General features: G+C 41.4%; 1 protein-coding gene across 1 annotated transcript in view; it reads right to left on the minus strand.

The window, feature by feature from the left end:
* Positions 1–385: 385 nt before the first annotated feature.
* LOC145494297 (uncharacterized) overlaps positions 386–13,941 on the minus strand; it is a 91,957-nt gene continuing 78,401 nt past the window's right edge. The window contains exons 2-3 of the mRNA XM_081473738.1: positions 569–3,733; positions 386–452 (exon numbers count right to left, since the gene is read on the minus strand). Of these exons, the coding sequence (XP_081329864.1) occupies positions 386–452; positions 569–3,733 (3,232 nt within the window). The remainder of the gene's footprint in view (positions 453–568; positions 3,734–13,941) is intronic.

Genomic DNA, 13,941 nt, shown 5'->3' on the forward strand with positions numbered 1-13,941 from the left:
CTAGTATCTTATAAAAATCATGTTTAAGCTCAAGCACCACTAGGAAAACACGGACTGCTGTAGGATATGATATGGGTCCAATCGTGTGGAGTTTTCCTCCCTGAGCTTGATTAGCTTCAGCTTCTGCAAAAAAGATAAACAAAAGTTTTCAACAATAACTTGTGACTGTGCGGCATAGTTGATAGGACATTTGTTATTTGTTTCTAAGTCTCTTTATTTGTTTACTATTCATTTCGAACGTTTCCAATTTGCTTTCGGATTAAAAGCGTGGAGTATTTCTAATCACGGTCTAAACATGTTTGCATGCTTGAGAGATGACTAAATAATAATAGAGAACTCTTTTCTAATAGCTTATATTTTCCTTTAAAAGTAATTATAACTCACCTCAATTGTCGTGTTGATTTAAGGATCGCCACAATTCAGGTGCATCCCTCCTATGCATACCGTCAACACTAAAATTAAAAATTTAAAAAGTACAAAATTACACGGTAAACTAAAATTGCGAAGAACGGAAACTACAAATTAAAACTACAAAATTATTTTGAAATGATTCTAAAATGCATCTTACCTACAATGCTCCTGTTCTTTTCCTCCAAAATCTAGCGTGACATCATCACCAATGAGTACGAATGGAGCCCAGAACTTCACCGCATTAAACTTTGATGACTTCCGGAGACATTTCATGGCCTGGTTGAGGGACACACTGGCACTGTTTCCATTCCGCAAGTGCTGGTAGAAGCTCTTCATGAACTCCATCGTGGCCTCGTCATCAATGTTCTGGGGAGACACCAGAACGGAGCGAGCACCAGCTCCCAGGAAAGACCGAGCAATACCAACCACTCCCTCAGCCTTGATCTCTCCTTCGCCACTATGAGAGCAACTAAGCACAACAAGCCTTGCTCGTAGCTGAACAGCGTCTACGTCTGCTATCTTCATGATATAGTCCTTCTCTTCGGGATCCGAGTACCTCCGTTCCGTGTTAGGGGCTAAGAAAATTTCACCACTTCCCACTTTTCCATGTGCAGCAATGTGTACCAAAGCAACCGAACCAATCCGTTTTAGCACCTCATCCTTAGTTGCTTCTTTTCCCGTGAGCGGAGTGGTGTTAAGAATCTCGCCTATCATCTTTACTTCCTTTTTGGCATATGGCAACTGCGATATTTTGGGTTGACCAAAGATGTTTTTGATTTCCTCCAGACATGGATCTCCCACGAGAAGTGCCCCAGTCTTACTGTGGTAGTCATCAGGACAATCAGCGAGCAGCTTCAAACTTGTCAGCGACGGAATCATGCGGATCCTGAAAGATTCACTGAGGTATCTTGAAGCTTCATCCACAAACGCAGCAATAGGAGCAAGGCCTAACGGACCATCCGGGACAATGATTATTTCATCACCCTTTAGGAACTTCTCGATGGGGCTGAAAATGCTACGATACAAAACTTGCAAGGAATTGTTTTGGCAACATGACTGCTCTGTTTGGCAAGAGGATTTTGTAAGCTGTAGATCATCACCTCTTTGCAGTTCCAAAGAACAACCACACTTCTTTTCTTTGAAAGCAGCTTTTGTTAAGCTCTTCAGAAAGCTAAACGCATCTCTGTCCTGTACGTTGTTCTGTCTAAACTGAACATCTTTTCCTTTGCTGAGTACCCATAAGTTGATCTTTTCACCCTCAAGTGCTACAAAAACTATTTGAGAAGATGTATCGGTTGCTATCTCTGACATCATTTCTTTAAATTCAAGAGACAAAGGCAGAGGTAATTCATGGCCATAATTTGATGCCATGAGATCCATTAAAGCTTGAGCTCGTCCCTGTTCAGCGGCACATAAAGCCTCGTCAGTCATGGAAAGCTTCAACAAAACTCTGATCAGACTGGTGTACGCCTCTTCATGCTCATCACGAAAGCTCACTTTCCAGGTATCTTCAAACTCAAGAAGCATTCTTATGCCATTGAAAACGTTTACACTGCATTGATAACAATCCAGAGCCTCCAACAAACAACCTGAATATTCACAACTCCTAGCTAGATGAAGATATGCACATCCCTCTCCACACATATCGCCGATTTCTTTAGCGACGTTAAGATGCAGCGTGAGGTATTTCTTGGCTAGTTTAAACTCACACAGTCGCAGATAGGCTCCTCCTAGACGACAATAGGCTTTTCCTTTGCCACTCTTGTCCCCTATCTCTTCCGCAATCTTCAGACTCTCTAGACAGTACTCTATGCTTGTCTTTGGATCACCGAGACTGCGATGAATGTCAGCGCGGTGTAAATAGGCAGCTCGTTGTCCGCTCCTGTCTCCCACTTCTTTGACAATGCTTAGATGTTTCTCATAAAACTCCATCGTTCTTCTGAAATTGGAAAGACAGTGATAACAATTGCCAAGATTGCCATAGGCGCGTCCTTCTCCTGCCCTATCACCCACTTCTTTAGCAATGGTAAGATCTTGCTCGTGGTACTTTATGGCCTGTTTGAAATCGCCGAGTCCTTGATAAGCATTGCCAAGATTGCAATAGGCTCCTCCTGCTCCTACCCTGTCACCCACTTCTTTAGCAATGCTGAGATGTTGCTCGTGGTACGTTATGGCTTGTTTGATATCGCCGAGTCCTTGATAAGCATTGCCAAGATTGCCATAGGCTCCTCCTTCTCCTGCCCTGTCACCCACTTCTTTAGCAATGCTGAGATCTTGCTCGTGGTACTTTATGGCCTGTTTGAAATCGCCGAGTCCTTGATAAGCATTGCCAAGATTGCCATAGGCTCCTCCTTCTCCTCCTTTGTCACCCACTTCTTTAGCAATGCTGAGATGTTGCTCGTGGTACTTTATGGCTTGTTTAAAATCGCCGATTCCTTGATAAGCATTGCCAAGATTGCCATATGCTCCTCCTTCTCCTGCCCTGTCACCCACTTCTTTAGCAATGGTAAGACGTTGCTCGTGGTACTTTATGGCTTGTTTAAAATCGCCGAGTCCTTGATAAGCATTGCCGAGATTGCCATAGGCACGTCCTCCTCCTGCTCTGTCACCCACTTCTTTAGCAATGCTGAGACTTTGCTCGTGGTACTTTATGGCTTGTGCTAAATCGCCGAGTCCTTGATAAGCATTGCCGAGATTGCCATAGGCACGTCCTTCTCCCGCCCTGTCACCCACTTCTTTAACAATGCTAAGACGTTGCTCGTGGTACTTTATGGCCTGTTTGAAATTGCCGAGTCCTTGATAAGCATTGCCCAGATTGCCATAGGCTCCTCCTTCTCCTGCCCTGTCACCCACTTCTTTAGCAATGATGAGATGTTGCTCATGGTACTTTATGGCTTGTTTGAAACCGCCGAGTCCTTGATAAGCATTGCCAAGATTGCCATAGGCTCCTCCTTCTCCTGCCCTGTCTCCCACTTCTTTAGCAATGCTGAGATCTTGCTCGTGGTACTTTATGGCTTGTTTAAAATCGCCGAGTCCTTGATAAGCATTGGCAAGATTGCCATAGGCTCCTCCTTCTTCTGCCCTGTCACCCACGTCTTTAGCAATGCTGAGATCTTGCTCGTGGTACTTAATGGCCTGTTTAAAATCGCCGAGACTGTCATAAGCATTGCCGAGATTGCCATAGGCACGTCCTTCTCCTGCTCTGTTACCCACTTCTTTAGTAATGCTGAGATGTTGCTCGTGGTACTTTATGGCTTGCTTAAAATCGCCGATTCGTTGATAAGCATTGCCGAGATTGCCATAGGCAGCTCCTTTTCCTGCCCTGTCACTGACTTGTTTATCACTGCTGAGATGTTTTTCGTAATAATTGATGACTTCTCCTTCTCTTGCCCTGTTACTTACTTCTTTAGCAATGCTCCGATCATGCTCGACAGGTACGCCACAGGTCTCTCGTTTACTTGTTTCGCCGCTGACTTCCTTGGCTATGTTAAGATGTCGCTGATTTATCGTAAAAGCTTTTTCGCAATTTTCGTTGCTATTACCAGCTCTGTCAAGTTGACCGTCGGCTCGTGTTTCTTTAACTGTGTGGCTTTTTCTGATATTGCTTAGTCGTTGCTTCCGATGCTCTAAAATTTTCGATCCTTGTTGTTCCATTTCTGTGTTAAAGGCAATGGGAATTGTTTAGCGTTCAAGTGGTTTTATTATAGAGATATTTCACAATAGATCACCAGGCCATTTCCGAACGTAGTACAGCCTAATAGTCTAGTAACCACTGGTAAAGGTTAACAATGTAACATACTTGGAGCTCAAACCTTTGAAGTCCTGCAGCCTATACACGTTTGCTGCCGAAAAGACCTTTAGTCTTTCTGGTACTTCTAAAGCATAATTCTCGCTAACTGTCTGAAGTGCATGGTTTGAAGTGTAACATCTATGATCTACGCGCTGGCATTAAATCTCAGTGAGGTTAGCTAGTGTCATCAGTGCTCCTCTCGTAAATGCTGGGGAATGTTTTTTTTGTAACATAACATGGCTTTGCCAGTGAAGTCATATGCCGCAAGTCCCTCTCATCGTAGTCTCCGGTAATGCAGCTAACAGTTGAGCGGTAGTGGCAAAAGGAGAGTATTCGGTGCCTTAATAAGACTTATTAAAGGGACTGACCGTTAACTACACAAAAAGCTACTTTACAGGTCTAGTCACAACATAAATAAGAATAAGAAAGTACCGGAACTTGCGACTACTGAGGGAAGAAAAAGGAAACCCTGGCCCTCCAGGTTGGTATTTGGGCGTGAGTCTTATCACCTCACATCGTAGAAAAGATTTGATTACGGAAACTAGAATCTAGTTGAATACAGCTACAATGGTTGCAGTACAACGCCGTGGCGGACTCTTGATGATGTCTTTATGCACTGGATTGACTATGAAAGAAGAAAGGGAACTCATCCATACTCCGAACAAATCGCAGGCTGAACCAAAAATTACCATAAAGGTGAGGTGTTGAAAAGTGGGTGATTAACAGGTTACTGAGGAAGAGACTGTGGGTAAATTTGGTGTGGCAGGAGAGAGAAGTGACAATTGGGAGCGCTTTAGCTCCTCTTGCGTACTAAGCAATCGCACCCTTGTATCGACCATGTTCCCACACATTCGGTCTTCACTAAATGGCCAATATCTTAACCAGCTGCAGATCGATCATGTAGCTACTATTAAAGCCAATTTTAAATGATCAGTACAAGATGTCAAGAAGATGTTAGAGCGTATAGAGGTGCGGACTGCGTAAGTGACAATAATTTGGTGATCACTAAAACACTGCTTCAGCTTAACAGAACGGGCAGCAGAGCGTTACAAGTCAGAAGATACGAGATCAGGAAGTTGAACACGCCTGAAATTAGGAAGCAATTTCAGTTGGAACTAAAAAAAAGGTTCAGCTGTCCGTCAGTGGAGGACAAAGAACACGGAAACAGCTAGTTCTGAAGATGAGGATGAAGTAGCGCACGAAAAATAAGTAGAGAAAAAGTGCACAAAGATCAGACAAACCTATTGTAACATGGCTCGATGTGTGTTAGGCTAGAGAACAAGGAAAAGCAAAAGCTGGATCCGCCAAGAGAGCTGGAAAAGATTAGAGGAAAGGAGATGGTTAAAGCAAAAGTTAGTTCGTGCAAGGTCGGCAAGACTTAGGGCGAGGTTGCAAGAGGAATACAGCAAGAAATACGTAGAATTGAAGGGAAGTACGCAAAAGGGTAGGGGAGAATGGGCTAACAACATAGCCTACTGCGTGCAAATGAAAGGTGTATACGAAGCTACAAGGAGGCTGAGCAGGGAGCCACCTAAGAGAATTGACATGGTAAGGAACAAGGCCGGTAAGTTGCTGACAAACGAAGTATAGCTATGATAGAGGTGGAAAGAACACCCAGAGCATGTGGCTAGGAACATAGAGGTGATAGACGAAATACCTATAACTGAGGCAGTGGGGTGCTATCCCCAGCATGAGCGAAGACAAAGCACCTGGTGTGGCCGGCATAAAAGTAGAGCTGCTCAACGCTGAAATAGCAACAGCAGTCGACACACTACATGATTATTTTTGTGAGGTATGGCTTTGTGGCTCTGTTCCTGCAGATTTGAGGAAGGGTGTTATCGTCAGAAACACCAGAAAAGGAGGTATTGCTAAGTGTGGAAACTGTCGGTGTATCACTTTGATGTCTGTTGTTGCAAAGTGTTGGGCAAGGTGTTGATCACAACAATATCAGATCTTTGTGCAAAGTTACGGAAGGAGCAAACTGGTTTTATGCAAGGAAAGAAAATGATAGAGCGGATCTTTGTTCTCAGAAACATTGTGGAGCAAGCATTTAAATGAATCTTCAGCTTGTATGAATGTTTCGTCGACTATAAGGAAGCCTTTGACCGTGTTCACGGGGAAATCTTGTGAATAATCATGGAGAGTTATGGGATTCCAACAAAACTTGTCGAAATGGTCAAGGCAATCTATGATGGAAACCAATGTTCGGTACCCGACGACACAGGTCTAACAAGATGGTTAGATGTGAAGTCCGGTTTGAAGCAGGGCTGCAACATGCCGGGGTTTTTGTTCTTGTTTTTTATCAAGTGGATCATGAAAAGTACAGTAGAGGGCGCTAATACTGGTATCAGATGAAAATTGTGGTACAAGTTAGAAAACTTAGATTTTGCTGACAATATTTCACTTACATCTGGCACCAAAGCTCAAATCCAGCAGAAAGTGTTGAGTTTCAGTACCAACAGTAAAACAATGGGCTGAAGATCAACTCCGAGAAGACAAAACTCCTCAGATTGAGCGTGGCCAGCAATCAGAAGGTGCAAGTTGGCAAACAAGATGTTGAAGACGTAGAGAGTTTTGTGTCCTTGGGTTCATACATCAGCAGGTCAGGCGGCACGGAAGAACACATTCCAGCAAGACTAGGAAAAGCCCTTGCTACGTATAACAAGCTGGGCAGGATCTGGAAGTACTATCAGTTTAACAGCAAACCAAGATCAACATTTGTAAGTTTAACGCACTCTCCTTATTGTTTTATGTATGTAAAACCTGGCGAGTGACTAAAGCAGACGAGAAAAAGCTGAATGTGTTCTTGCACAAGGGCCTACATGGGATATTAAAGATCTACTGGCCAATGCGTATAACAAACGAGGAGACTGAAATAAGAGAGGAGAATGAACCAATAAGTAAGCAAGTGGCAAGGAGAAGACGGGCGTGGCTAGGTCTCGTCCTTAAAATGGATCATCTTTTACATGTTCGAATCACTCTTGCATGGCTACCAGAAAACAGAAGGAATTGGGGTCGACCGCGAAACACAAGGAGAAGAACAGCGGAAAGGATTCTTAAGGAGAAATTTTTGGTGTTCTTCAATAAAGTTAAAAACGTTCGGTTATTTCATTCTTAGCTGTAACTTTTGGAACCGGAAGAACGTAATTGAACATTTTATCTGATTAATATGCAACTTTGTAGAATTTTCCAGGCACAAAGAAGTAGGAAGGATGTGATTCTTTCTTACACATACAACGACAATTTTTGATTCTTCAACCGCCCACTTAGGTCGCGTTAATGGGGCATGTATGTGAACGATTTCTGGACATGCGCTATCATGGTTTCCTTAAAGTTGTTGTTGACCACACGATTGGGCACGAGGAATAAATATGAGGCGTAAAAAATGACGTATCCATAAATCAGATAGAGTTTGTCTTCGAAAGAGCCCTTACATGCAGAAACAGATCTACTTGTCGGACAGAACATGATCCATATCAAAGGGTATGGGAATGAGAAACGGTGTTAAAAAGCTAAGAAATCCAAAAATCAGAGAGGTGTTTTAAACTGACAAAAGTTCGATTGAGGCCTTACACTATTGTAAAACTATTGCAAAATTGATATTAAAAGCTCCAAGCTTTTGCCGATCTACTGCATCATAAGAGATAAGAAAAAGTTTACCACGTAAGGCTTATATACACATGTAAAGTAAACACGTGTGAAAAGCGAAAGAATGTGGGGAATAAAATGTGTGAGAATACATACAATAATAATATGAAAATGAGGCACAAATATTAAAAAAAAAGAAATAAAAACCAATAATATAATCTAATGGGCGAGTGTCAAAGTACAAAGATTCTCTAGATATGCTAAAATAGTTATTGGAATAAAGGGTCGGCGGATCTATTGCATTCCTTCCGGGATTTAATGGCAGGTTTGTAGTTTCGTATGTAAAACGCTTCGTACAGGCGTAGATTTGCGGGGTCGTTTTCTTGCACAATGGTCTTGACTTCGACACTTTTGTGGAACTTTGCTTTGGCACTTTGAAAAGTGTTTTTTGACTGAGGAGTTATCATTGTTCAAGTGTTCCTTACACGATCGTAGATAAAGCGTGTAGTGCTCCCGATGTAGTGTTGGTTGCAGTTGTTACACGTGATTTGATAAACAGCGTTGCGTATTAAGCACAGTTTGGTGCTGGAGATGGGGCAGTTCGCCCTCGTGCATATTCGTTCCGTGTTGTTTTGAGAGAGAGCTCGTCTGAGAGTGTATGACTTGTGCGTGACATGTACTGGTATACCCTCTTATCGGAAAAATATTAGTGATCCTGTAGTTGAGTCGTTCGGAAATATATGGGGTCTTCAGGTACGACCATTCTGTGATGAGAGATAGGAGGTCTTTGTGATCTTTCTGGGGGTGCTTTGTTTGGTCTATATTGCTTTCAGGATACGAGGATATCGTCAAACATGTTTTGGTGTTTTGTGGTTGCCGTTTTTTTAAAGCATTTATCTTCGATACATTTTCGCTCATTACGAATGAAGTTGACCTTCGACTTTTCCGGTATTGTTGATTGGTAGTGGACGAATAGTGGTTTCTTTGCTGTTTTTTTGTAAAATTCGAAAGAACTTTTGCCGTCTTTGGAGATGGTAGCTTGGAAATCAAGTAGTGATAGTGAGAGGCCATTGGGTGTTATTTCTGGTTTCTCGATTTCAAACTTCAATTTAAGGTGCAGATTGTTTATTGTATGATGGAATTGGTCTGCCATTTCTTCACCAGTTGTCTGGCCGGAGATAAATGTCGTCAACACATCTTCTGTAGGGGCTTATATATAGGTGTGATGAGAGGGCGATGGTTTCCAGTTTGCCATGAAAAGGATGGCCAGAATACCTGAGATGTTAGAACCCATATGTAGGCATTCTTTTTGGCGGAAAACTTGACCATTGAAGGAGAAGTACATGTTGTTTAGCGTAACTGTGAGAAGGTCTGTTATGTCTTGTTTGGCTAGGTGAAGTAATTGGGGTGTGAATTCTGTCGGTGGCGCTGGTAATGGCTTCTTGTATGGGTATTGAGGTGTATCAGGATACCACATCGAGGCTCCATAGATATGGTAGCGTTTTGTTGGTGGTGAAATTGCTGGCTTGGATGCACTTGATGAGCTCGAGGCTGTTTTCTAGGTGAGCCGGAATGTCTTTTAGCATTGGTTTAAGGACTTTGGCGAGCAGCCATGACATGGATTGGGTTGGTCCACTGGTGGTAGATACAATGGGTCGTATTTTAATATCTGGACCAGTTTTGTGGTCTTGATAAGGTGGTAGAGGCTGGGGAGATCGGTATTTGCGGCGATAAAGCTTTTCCGGACTTAATGAGGCAAGTCGTTCTGTAGGCAGATGTTTTGCCAAGTTGAGTTGACTTTGTTCTCGACTGTTTTGGCCAGCATGCGGGGTACCTTTTGATAGGTGTTGGAGTCGCTGAGATGAGTTTGAACTACTTGTGTGTACGTGTCTTGCTGTATTACGCAGAATTCTTTGCCTTTATCGCTGGGGAGGCAGATGTAGTTGTTCTCTTTGAGTGTTTGATTGCTTTCCTATCTGCGTGGCTGGTGTTCGACCACTTCCCTTGGGGTTGTAGTTTTTAAAGTGAAAGTAGGACTGCGAAAGACGTGCCATGACAACAATATTAGGGGGACAATAAGTTTACCGAACGACCCCCGATAAAAGACTTCAAATACTTCCTATGAAGACAGATGTCGCACAAACCTAGGTGATAGGAGAGGAATGTGTGATGGGAAAAAGTTCGGTAACAGAAGGAAGAGCAAAAAACTTGGAAACGGTGAAAAATAGAAGGTAGGCTGCCAATAAACATGAATAAAAACGATGAGATAAGAAAGAGGAGTAGTGAACAGTTGCGATATATGAAGCTGTCATAGGATGAGAAATACCAACCAGTGAAGAGATTAGGCCGGACCAGTAAAATCACAAAAGAAGAGATTAAATTGGCTGAGATTAGATATGTGAAAAAAGGAAAAGTAGCAAGAATAGACTCCATAACCATTGAAATGCTATAAGCAAAAGTACGCAGAATCGTACGGTACTAGTACAGTGTACACATGAGTTATCGCAAACGTTTGGGATCAAAAGAAAAAGCTGAGACTGTGCCCTACAAACTGAACAGCGGTGAGATCATCAAATTACCTACGAAGGGTCATCTAACAGTATGTGGAAACTAGAAAGGACTAACTGGTATGTCAACAGCAGCAAAGTTTATTTATTGAGCAGCGTGATCATTACAATAAATAAGAGATGGCATCAAGCGACAGTTGTTAGGGGAGCACGCTAGATGTAGAAGTGGAGAAGTACCACTGAGGAAACATGTTTGAGTTCCCAGTGTATATCATTGGACATGTTATTTAGTGGAATTAAGGTCTATAGGTGCATCAGTTTATGGAGTTTGAGAAAGCTTTGGATAGTATATACCGAGGCAACATTGGCACTATCCTGCTTGTTAAGGAGTTATAATTATGGATCAAAATATCCAGCCCAGGTTGGATTACACGGTAAAGGTCCACGGAAATTTAAACAATGCGCTATGATGGGTGGGACCTTTCACTTAGGGTAGTCTGAAATGCTATCAAGGGTAAAGCATGGTTGTTCTGCTTCAGGTTTCCTATTATCTACTGGGTAATGAAGAGAACAGTGGAGAACAACAGGGTTGGTATCAGATGGAAATTGATAACAAACATCGATACTTGCGATTTTTTTAATGATTTAGTCCTGTTGTTTAGAGGATGGATGGAGTCAAGCAAATGCAAGTTTGCGAGAAGAGTACTGAGGTTAAACGTTCAATCAAGAGGAGACCAAAGAAATAGCACAACCTATGAAATGGTACGATTAAACGTCGGTCGGGCAAAGAGAAGTGGAAGACGGGGAGAAATTTGCGAAACTCGGGCGAAGGTGGACAAACAGGCTGGCAGAGATATTGATAAAAGACTTCAAATATGGGGAAAGTAGGAGTTGTATTAATAAGCTTCGAAGAGTATGGCAAAGGAGCCTGCCTAGGTGAAATACAAAAGGGTAATAATATTCATCAGCAGTACGGTCTGTGTTTGACTCTATGTTACCGAGTCACGGGGTGACCAAAGAGGATTAAAGGAAGCTCAGTATCTTCCAGCGTAAATGCGGAGATAAAATCCTGAAAGATTACTGGCTGGTCTGGCATGATGAAGGTCAGTAATCAAAAGATAACAGAAAGATTTGATTCAAGGGCAATCGATGAACAGATGACAATGGTAATGGTTAGGTCATGTTTTCGAGATGTCAGCAGACCAAAATATTAAGACTGTTCTAACATGGGCACCAGTACAAAAAAAATGCCTAGCAAGGGACGGCCGAGGGAGACTTGGTGGAGAACTATTAAAAATGAAACAAAAACCGCTTGTATTAATAAATACAGTTAAAACCTGGAGAGAAACGAAACTTCTAGCTAGAGATTGAGTAACTTGGAGTGGAAGATAACATGGCCGTACAGGCCGCTTTCAACTCTGTCGACCTGATCAGGAAAACACACGACGTTTTAATTAGCCTTGGGAAATTTCTTGCTTTAACTCCTTTTTCAAAATGAACCAAATGAGTAAAACGTTTTGATCCATGCTTTGGGCAGTCACTGTATTTAACATTTTACCTTACTTCACTTTTGTCAACAATGTCCACAACATGAGGCCGTCAAAAACGTGTTCTGTTGATTTTTGTGTCACTGACTAGAAAGTAACTTACTAAAATGGTACAGAATTCTTGATTTTTTGGGTTAATGTTTTGTCGTCAGCTAGTGGAGTCATGGCATGAATGACTGAACAAAACTAACAGCAATGAATTGCACTGTTAACCAGATTTGAAGACTGGAGTCTGATGACGACGTGATTTTCACTTTCTCAGTAATCTATCAATTTTCGAGGAGCACAACACCTTGTAGTGGCTTCCCTATACTTTCAGTTCCAAAGCAACAGTGTTTTAAAAACTACATAACTTTAGAGGGAACAACACAGGCATATATTACTAACATTATTGTAAAATGAAGTTGCAATGTCATTTTTCGCAATATTTCTTATTTGATGATAGAAATCTGAAGCCTCTCTTCTGCAACGATTAAGCTAAAATATTAGCTTGCAGTGTTCGTTTAAGAAAAAGGTGAATTTTAGGACTTCGTCAGATGTCGCTATTTATTTCACGAATTTAGGCAATATCTTTCAGTTTCGGGTTCTAGGTTTTTATGCTTTCGGATTTTACATTTCATTCTACAAATTTCGTCGAGCAAAGGTTTGAAACTTCTGCTGATGTTTTGACACTATCGTGACACTAGTTTAATCACTTAAAAGTTAGAGTTTTACTTACTGTTTTGACCCAACGTAACAAATCTTGGAGTTCACGAGCGAACTTGACCAACAAACTATAAGAGAAAACAAGCATATCAAATGTCCGCTTAGCAATCGCCATCGGCCATCGTCATTTTTTTTTCTTAAAAAAGAGCTTGTCAATTACAAAAGAAAATTAAGAACTTTAAGGAAAATCCATGTTGATCGTCTGCCATGACGTGGTGACCGACAAAAAGATAGTTCAACCAGATGTTTATTTACTGACATCATGGCAGGCTCGTTTCATGGTTGTCTTTTCATATCTAAATATCAGGAGATGCAGTTATTGTTAAATTTCCGTTTTCAGGGATGCAATAATTTTTCGAAAGTGTTTCCTTTGTATTAAAAATTTCGGGATAATTACAGAGCATGCAGATAGAAACTGAACTCTGCTCCAAGTGGCGTTTTCCATAACCAAGTACTACGAAAATAATCTTGAGAAAATTACAATATATGGCAAATAGGTACCATATCGGGGTGTTCTTCTTTGGGGCAGCAATTAATATGACTGCCTTCAAGTTGTAACTAGATTTTATTAGTCATATCAGTACCTTCCTATTCATTCAATTATTATATCCCGTCTGAAAATTTAAAAGAAAATGCATAAAAATGTTCGTTTTCTCGACAACTCAGGAACATTATACCATAATACTAGCTTAATCGTATCTATAACAAAATTCTCTGTCGTGATTGGTTTTCCGTGCGCCTTTTGTCATGTATCACGCGATCACGTGGGCGTCCAGCCGTTTTCTAATTGGATACCCCATAATTCGCACGTCAATTACGCTCACTTTAATGGCTTTCCCCGCATTGCTTCCTGCAGTTTTCAAAACTTATAAAAGCGCAGCAGAAGTTCTCAATTCCGAAAGTTATTGTAGATACGATTAATTAGTAATTGGACCTCGTGTCGTACAATTCATGGAGTAATCGTACTCGTAATTTCATATCTGCCAATATTATCAGGAAATCTGTATTGTACTATATCACAATTTTATCATACTAGACTTCTGACTGTATCAATTGTTTGAAAGGAAATAGAGCACCCTTAAGACTGAATTAAGAGCCTACTCTTTTTTGGCTTGATGCATGACAATATCGGGGATATTATCACATGCAGGTAAAAAGCGACTTACTTGCAATGGAGTACTTCTGTTGCCTTTGTTTCTTTGAAATCTCTTTCCTGGAGTGACTGTGAGCTAAGCGATCTTTGTCTCTTTGCAGCCTAGTGGAATAATGTAGAATTTTGTCAGCTGTAGACATTTCTAAGTTTTATAAATATGGGCCTTTCAGCTTTAGATTTTGATTTTCTTGAAGATTTGTAGTTTAGTTTTCAATTTTTTCTTAATCAGATTGATCTCAA

The sequence above is a fragment of the Orbicella franksi genome, chromosome 8 (assembly GCF_964199315.1).
Source record: "Orbicella franksi chromosome 8, jaOrbFran1.1, whole genome shotgun sequence".
Taxonomy (NCBI): domain Eukaryota; kingdom Metazoa; phylum Cnidaria; class Anthozoa; order Scleractinia; family Merulinidae; genus Orbicella; species Orbicella franksi.